This window comes from Carlito syrichta, unplaced genomic scaffold (assembly GCF_000164805.1).
Source record: "Carlito syrichta isolate Samal-C Ts95f unplaced genomic scaffold, Tarsius_syrichta-2.0.1 Scaffold316472, whole genome shotgun sequence".
In the NCBI taxonomy this organism is placed as follows: domain Eukaryota; kingdom Metazoa; phylum Chordata; class Mammalia; order Primates; family Tarsiidae; genus Carlito; species Carlito syrichta.
In genome coordinates, this window is record NW_007260568.1 from 338367 (window position 1) to 346986 (window position 8620).

At 34.0% G+C, this 8620-nt stretch overlaps 1 protein-coding gene across 1 annotated transcript in view; it reads right to left on the reverse strand.

The window, feature by feature from the left end:
* The window catches only part of THSD7B (thrombospondin type 1 domain containing 7B), a 363632-nt gene that overhangs the window by 204361 nt on the left and 150651 nt on the right, over positions 1-8620 (reverse strand). Inside the window, exon 4 of the mRNA XM_021707254.1 lies at positions 3777-3955. Within this exon, the coding sequence (XP_021562929.1) occupies positions 3777-3955 (179 nt within the window). The remainder of the gene's footprint in view (positions 1-3776; positions 3956-8620) is intronic.

Genomic DNA, 8620 nt, shown 5'->3' on the forward strand with positions numbered 1-8620 from the left:
CAGAGAGAAGGCTACTTTTCAAATAAGGCTTCCAGTGAATACAATTTGACAACCCACAAGAGAGTGTACAATGGGTTGGAATGAGTTACAAAAGTAGAAAGACAGCCCTTGCCTTCAGAAAGTCCTCATGTTCTAAAGAGAATCAAAGGAGAATGAGTAGGGATATGAGGGTATGCTGATATTTACATAGACACATACACACACATTAATATCTACTCAATATTCTTATGAATAGTACGTTAGGCTTAATCTGATCCATAATGTATTTTCTCCATGTCCATATACTAGAGATATGGGCCTTTTCAATGCTGTAATTTGGTTACTTTTTTAAGCTCTTACTTATGGATGAATAGATAATAGAGTATTAATCTGCCTCCAAAAATAGAAAAGCAAATAGAAACTTAAGAAAACCTTAAAACAAATTGGAAAGGAGACGAATAACCCAAAGTCAGTAGTAAAAGTGAACTTTACGAAAGAGCCTCAGTTGATATATTGCTAACTATACCATATGTCTAGTTTAGATAAACAGTGGCCTCCTCTACAGAAGAATTGCCATAAATAATAGAAGCTGGGGAATATTTTCTAAGCAATGAAACTTGCTGACAATCCAATTTATTGTCAGATAAATTAAGAAAATAGGAATAACTTCAAACAAAATTCCATATACAGTACAGTACATATACATACATACACACAAACAGGATTCTACTACATGGAAGAACAAATATATAATAAAGTCACCACAGATACCTTTCCACACATACACTCACAGATATGTGTGCTTGATTTAGAAAAGGAATCGCTCTGAGAAGAATTAATTTCACATTTAAGATTTTTCACAATAGTATTTGCCCTTGCCATTCACAGACTTATGAGTGAGAGAGAGGGCCTATTACTTATTGACCTTATCAGTTAACTTATCTTAACATATAAAGTATGTGTGGAGAAAAGGGAACCCTTATACACTGTTGGTGAGAATGGAAATTAGTAAAGCTATTATGGAAAACTACATGGAAGGTCCTCAAAAAACTAAAAACAGAATTATCATATTATTCAACAATCTCACATCTGGGTATTTATTCCCAGAATCTGAAATCAGTATGTCGAAGAAATGTCTGCATTCCTATGTTCACTGCAGCACTATTTACAACAGCCAAGTTACAGGATCAACTTAAATATCCAAGTATGGGATCAACAGATGAATGGACGGACACACACACACACACACACACACACACACACACACACACACACACTATTCAGCCTTAAAAAGAAAGGGACTGGAAAACATTATGTTAAGTGAAGTAAGCCAGGCACAGAAAGACAAAGACTGCATGTTCTTACTTATATGTGGAATCTAAATCTATCAAACTCATAGAAACAGAGAGTAGAATGGTGGTTGCCAGAGGCTGGGAGGTAGAGAGATTGGGGAGATGATGATCAAAGGGCACAAAGCCTCAGTCAGTCGAAATAAATTTTTTTAAAAAATTGAGATCTGTTGCACAGCATGGTAAACAAAGCGAACACTAGCATATTGCACATTTCAAAATTGTTAAGACAGTAAATTTCAAATGTTCACACCACAAAAATGATACATATCTGAGGAGATGAGTATGTTAATTAGCTTGATTTAACTATTCCATATACATCATTTTGTACCCCCAAAAGATATACAACTCTAATTTGTCAATTTATAAATAAAAATGTTTAAGGATGTAAAGTAAGAATTGGGGTAAAGATTTTTTAAATTCAAGTTTAATTTAGCCACATGCACACTTGATATGTGAAACCTCTTTATAATAGAATAAGTGCCAAACTAAATTCTGTTTCTGATCATTAAAACTCAGGATGCATTTCTGAGCATCACAAATAATAAATGTCTTTGAAAGGTTACAATCCTCCTCTGGAACTCAAAAGTCAGAAATAATCCTTGCAATCAATTTTCATTTATTGAATGTATATAAATTATTCTTAAACTTGGACCTAATTTCTAGCTGTATTACCTCTCAAGGATATAAGTGTTATATGTTAATTAAGTGTTTAGAACAAGTTTCCTTGAAGTCACACAGGCACCCAAATGCCATCATCCTACATACTCTCAAATATTATAGCCATTTTTCTGGACATTTGCCTTTGGATAATGAGACTATATTCCTAAAGTCTGTGCTCAAATAAAGTCCTTTTATTCCCTTGATAATTTCCTAGTTCATAAAATCAGCATATTACAATTAGTGTTTAACACTAATGCTATAAAGGCTTAGCTTTCATTGATGGTTTTGAGGAAGACATAACAAGAATTATCACAGATCATTTATAACTATAAATGCTTAGTAGTTCATTTCCAGTTTAAATACCTGAGAAATCCCCTTGGGATGACCAAATAGTCTGTACACCAAGTATTCACCTGAGAGTCTTCTCCTGACCATAAATCTGTATTATTGCTTTCTTTTTCAGGCTTATGTCATCCGACTGTCTCTGCTCTGATTATTTCTTTCTTATTTCCATTAACTATATTTCACTTTTCCCTTCACTAAACTCTGTACTTGTAGGATATTTTGGGGGAACCTATATGTTGATTTTAAATTGTTTGCTTTGTTTTCCCTAAAAGATTTCCATCTTCTTTGAGTAAAGAAACTATAGTCATTATTTTACCACATAATCTTAAAAATGAAAACTAGCATAATAATTATTTCCTGTCTTAGAACTTAAATTATCTATCTTGCTATCTTTATTTCAGTAGTTATATGGCATTTATAAAACCCTAGGAAAAAATAGCTAGAGATGTTGAATTGATACACGACATTTAAGTCTAAGTAATACTAGACATGCTATCAAAATTAATTACATGTAGATGCATGGGATTTCACTTACATTAAGCAACATATATAGAGTCTGATCAAAATGGGATTAAGAGGACAGAAGCTAATATAATAGCATTAGTAATAAAAGTGTGTAACTATTCTGTTAAGTGTTTCCCAATCACAAAGGATCTACATATTCATATGAGACACACTTCATCTTTCTAAGAATAAGAGAATTGTAACTGTCATCATCTTGTGCTCCACCTATTTTATTGACAAAAAAAACAAAACAAAAACAATCCAAACAAAATATAAGTCCTAAGTGAATAATCAGAATGCAATCATGGAAACAATTTAAGTTATTTATTATAATTCTTAACTAAATCTTAGACTCTATTACATGGGTAAAGACAACCGAAATACTCTCCTCAACTTTGGTTACTCAAGATGAATTTTTCTTAGACTTCTAAATAGAAAGGTATCCACCAGGGTATATTTCTGAAAATACCCATGACTTTCAATGAAGCAGGGAGAATAATAGCTTAAAAAAGACTTAAAGAATTGTGGAGGGATTGGCAGAATTGAGAATGAAAAAAATTAGGATAAAAATTAAGTGAAGGAAAAACAGACTAGATAAGACTACTAAGTATATTGCTATAAAGTAACTGACATTATCCTTATATTATTACTTATTTTTTAAATATTTGCATACATATAACTTTTATAATATCAAATTACACTTTAAGATAATTTAAAATCAGTTAGATTTAATTATGTAAATGTCATCATTGCTAAGGATACCAAGTTGGTCTTGGCACTACCTAGGAGTGGAAGAAGACTCTATTACTAATTCTATTATTTTAATTTCGGCCCTCTTGACCCCTCTTCTGAGATTATGAGAAAGACTTCAATTTCAACAGGAAATAATAATTAAGACAGCTTTTAGCTTTTTATTTATCACTTCATGCACTTTACCTGATTCTTGAGATCCAGTTTGGGACATGGTCGACCTCCATTGTAAGGTTTTTCTTTTAGCCATTTGGATCGAATTCTCACTCCAATTCCGCAAGATGAACTGCAAGACCCCCAACTAGACCAATCACTTAACTTGCAATCAAATGGACAAGGGATGACACAGTCTTCTTGAATATAACCTGAAAGAAAAGAATTTATGAGAAGAAAGGAAAGTCCTGACAAAATGTACTAATTAAATTCACTTTTTCTTTCCATTATCACAGCTCAAATTTCTCAACAATATTTCTGTGGTGGCATCAATAATTTTATACTCATATAAACAGACCAATGTTTCAGGAGATAAATAAATAGGATGACATCTGTATTCAAATTTGTACCAGTCTGTTCACGTCATAGGCAATTATGGGATGGAAGAAACAGAAAAAATGTCCATGGTGAGTTCTGGTTTCTGATAAGCAGAAATGAAACTGTTCAGGACTAATGATGGTATCATCTCCCTTCATTGGGTCTTGTGTTCCCCATGAGACAACTCCTGCAATTCACTATGTGAAACAGGGATCATAACAGAGTTAATATTTTTTGTGTGTCTATTATCTGTAAGGCTTTCACTAAAAGATGTTGATTCTGACTTCCAGATAGTGTGACTTGAGGGTGAGAGGAGAACAGAGAGTAAGCTACAAAGTAGGAAGAATAAGATATCACTGAAAGAAGAAAGTGAAAGAACAGTGTAAAGTTGTATAATGGGATATTGCTCTGGAATCAAGAGATTCAAGTACAGCTCCAGAAGTTCTAACTTTACTTGACTCTTGCTTATGTACTTAGTTAACTTCTTGCTACAGTCTTTCTCTTAGGTAATCTCATTGTTTTAACTATTACCTCTACTGACCACTACCAAATATGTATCTCCAATCTGATCTCTCTATCAAACCCTAAACTACATTCTAATTGGATGCCCAATTACCTCAAATTCAACATGTCTAAAACTGAGGCCATCAATCTCCTAAAACATTCTAATTCTCTTGTCTTTATCATCTCAATTAACTGGACATCATTTGATTATGGTACCCTTCTGTGTATGCCTCTCCTTGAGTGTGGCAGGAACCATGTATGTGATAGGATATTGATCCCATTATCAGTTTATGGCATATGGCAAAGGTGAAGAAAACTTACAGATATAATTAACATGCCAAATCAATTGATCAGTTTGAGTTAATCAGTTTGAGATTATCCTGGGTAGGCCTGGCTTTGGTAAAACACTTAAGAGTGGGATTGGGTTATTTCTGTAGAGCAGTAGTCTCTTGCTGGCCTCAAAGAAGCAAGCAGTCATGCTATGAAAGACCGACAGATGGCCACGAAGTGAAAACTGTGAGCTGCCTCTAGGATCTTAGGGCAGCCTCTGGCTGTCAGCCAGCAAGAACACAGGACATTCAGTTCAATAGCTGCGTGCAGATAAATTTTGCTAAAACCCTGAGGGAACCCAGAAGAGGAGCTTTCCTCAATCAAGCCTCTGAGTGGCCTCAACTTTGGTGCACACCTTAATTGTAACCTGGTGAGACACTTAAGCATAGAATCTAGGGAAACCATTCCTGGACTCCTGACTCATGGACACTGTGAGATAATAAATGTTTCAAGCTTCGAAGTCTGTGGTAATGTGTTACGTAGCAATTACAAAGCCAACAAAACTATTCAAAACAAGAGTCTCCAGTTATCTTTGTCTCTTCTCCATCATTCTACACACCCACTAATACATGTTATAAACTCTTATATTGAAGCACACAAACATGCCCCCTAATCTACAGTTCCTTTGTCAGTTTCAAGTTTAGGATCCCGCCATTTCTGATCCAGAATAATGCCATATTCTCTCCACTAGTTTCCCTTTTTTTTCCTAATTGCTTCTTTTTTGATATCTGTCAATCACTGAGGAAAATATAGTTTTCTAAAATACTAAATAACCTATATTACTCCTTTTTTGGAAATCTTTGCTAGTTCTCTATTCCCTTGAAAAGAAAATGCCAGCTCACTTTGCAAAAAACAAGTTTCTTTATAAAAGGTTCTAAACACTTGTATCCAACTCTGTCTGTAAAATAAAAATCCACTGTCCAGAACATACCACACACCAATTCTACCCGAATCTGAGGACAAGATCTAGGCACGGGTAGTTTTGATACATTCCCAGGTGACACTAATGTGTAGTCATTACCTCCCTTAACTTTCCCCCCCCCCACCCCTCCCTTTCCTCTATCTTAAATTCTATCTATATAGACTGTTCTATTTTTTCCAATAATAGCAATGCCTTTGCTCATGCAAAATGAGTTATTTGTTTCTGACAAGTTCAGCCTCCCTGGCTAAGTCAACCACTCTTTTACCAGTATGGTTGACCCCTTGTTCCAGTGTTCTGCCATGAAAGGTTGGCAAAATTTCAGACTGAGATCAGTCCAACCGCCTTCTTTGTGTTTAAAACAAGACTACCAAGCAGAAATAAAGAAAATGCTAATACCACACTGATGATACTTTAATATGTAGTCTACTGGTTAGTTTTTCAACACTGTCTGGTCATTCTTATGAGTTACCTTCTCACTTTCTTTCCACATTTCCTCTAAATCTTCTCTACCTATTTTCCAACTTCTAAGAACTCACCTCTTTCTTCCCAGAAAAAATAGAAAGAAATGAACAACAACTCCTTTAGTTTCATATAAATGGTTGTATGCATTCCCACATATTTTTCTTCTCTCTTATATTAAAATGTAAAAGGCATCCCTTTTCCTATATTAGGCACATTCTTCATCTCCACCTGATTTCTCTCCAGGTCACTAGGTTCTTTCAGTGCCATGTTTCCTTGATTGCTTTCTCTCTCTCTCTTTCTCTCTCTCTCTCTCTGTCTCTCTTTCTGTCTCTCCCACTTTCATTCTCAGTTTTATATTTATATCTCTCTTAGGTTAACATTATAATGACATCAAATTCCTCAGTTAGCACTCATTGACAAGAGAGAATATGCCAAATCAAAGAGTTATCAGGAAAGATCTTAATGAAGTTGAAAAATCACTCCAATTCAGATTGTTAAAATACTAATTTTCTATTGCTTAACGTAATTTTAATTATCACTTCTAAGGAGCTTTGATTACCAATTCAGTATTCGATGCACAATAACAGTTAAGGGATTAAAAAGAGGCCACCAGCATTACTTAATTTTGCAGAGAAACGGAGTCACAAAATGCTTTCATTTGCTACCAAATGAAAAAAGTGAGACCAAAAATTAGATGGAATCAACTCTCATGGCAGGCATGCTTCACATACGCAAACCTTCAGTTCTAGGAGATTTTATATAAATCAACTGAAAATATTTGAGTATCTATATAGATCCTAACGTAAAACAAATTTTGAAGTAGATGCCTTTTAATTAAATGAGATTTTAAGTCTTTCTCAATCATACTTGCATATTGAAGGATTTTAATTAGCAAGCCTCTAGCAATACTTTTTTTTTCTTTCCCCATGATAGGAAGTAAACCCAGAGGATATTCATGAAAGTCAAGGTTATAAATTCAATGAGTATAAAATAATTTTGGAGTCAAACAGGACTCAGCAACAGTGACATTTATTTTTGGGGAAAATAATTTTCATGCTAGAGTATACCCCAAAGGAAAGTCTATAGTGAGAAATAGTAGCACTTACATGTTCTTATACCTATCTCACATTTGAAAGGATTAGTTTTACCAACATGCTTAATACTTACAGTTTTTGGCAACAGAATATAATCAAATGTGACTATTTACAAGGTTAGCTTCCCATATGGAAATTCTAATTTCTAACTATGGCAGTTTCACTAATATTTAAAGAATTCATTCCCATAAAATATACCACAGAATCTAGATAACATTTCACTGGCAAGTCACATAAATCTAAACCTAATTGCTATAAAAGAAGCAGTTTTTCTATCAAAAAACATTTTCTACTACAGGTTACAAGCAAAATACATTGCTTGGATCATTATATTATTTAACCTAGGTATGCTTTAGTGTATACATATATCATGTGTGAAGTAGTCAGTACAGAATTATCAGTGGCACATACACCCAACATTTTAATGTTGTAAACCATATGCATTACATATAGTAGGTGCTCAAAAAATATCCCATTATGGATAAAGTTGCACTGAATAGGATTCATTCATACTATCTCTATCCATGTTATAACCAGAGGTATTTATTGAATGGCTTATTAAGTAGAGTTGAAGCTTTAGGACCTGAAATAAAACGACCTTTCCAATCTACATTACTAATCCCTGAACACTGAAATCTTTGGGCTAGAGCAATATATGTAGGTATAAGCATAGTTCTCTGAAGAAGGTCATCTCATTGATACAACCCTCCCCAGAATATTATCATGTGCAGTTGTCCTCCCATCAGTCAAGCACTCACATCCTTTTCTCTCAATAAGATCTGGTTTCAAGGTATGTGAAAGAAGAAAATATTGATGCCATTAATCCTGAGAAAAATAATCTAGACTAATTTTCTCATATTTTCCTACTACATAAAGTAACAGCAAACATCTTAATAGACAGCCCATATTCTATTTACTGACACTGTGCTTGAATAATGAAACACAATATCAAAAATAACACAGAAAAATTTTTTTAATGCTGAACAGACTAACATCTGGGGGCATCTTATAAGTTAAAATGATATCAAGTTTTCTACCTATCACCAGACACAAAAATCAACTCTAAATAGATCAAAGACCTAAACATAAAACCTCAAACCATAAGAACCTTAGAAAATTCAGGAGACACCCTTATGGAAATTGGAACTGGCAACCAATTCCTAATCAAAACCCCAAGTGCCCATGCC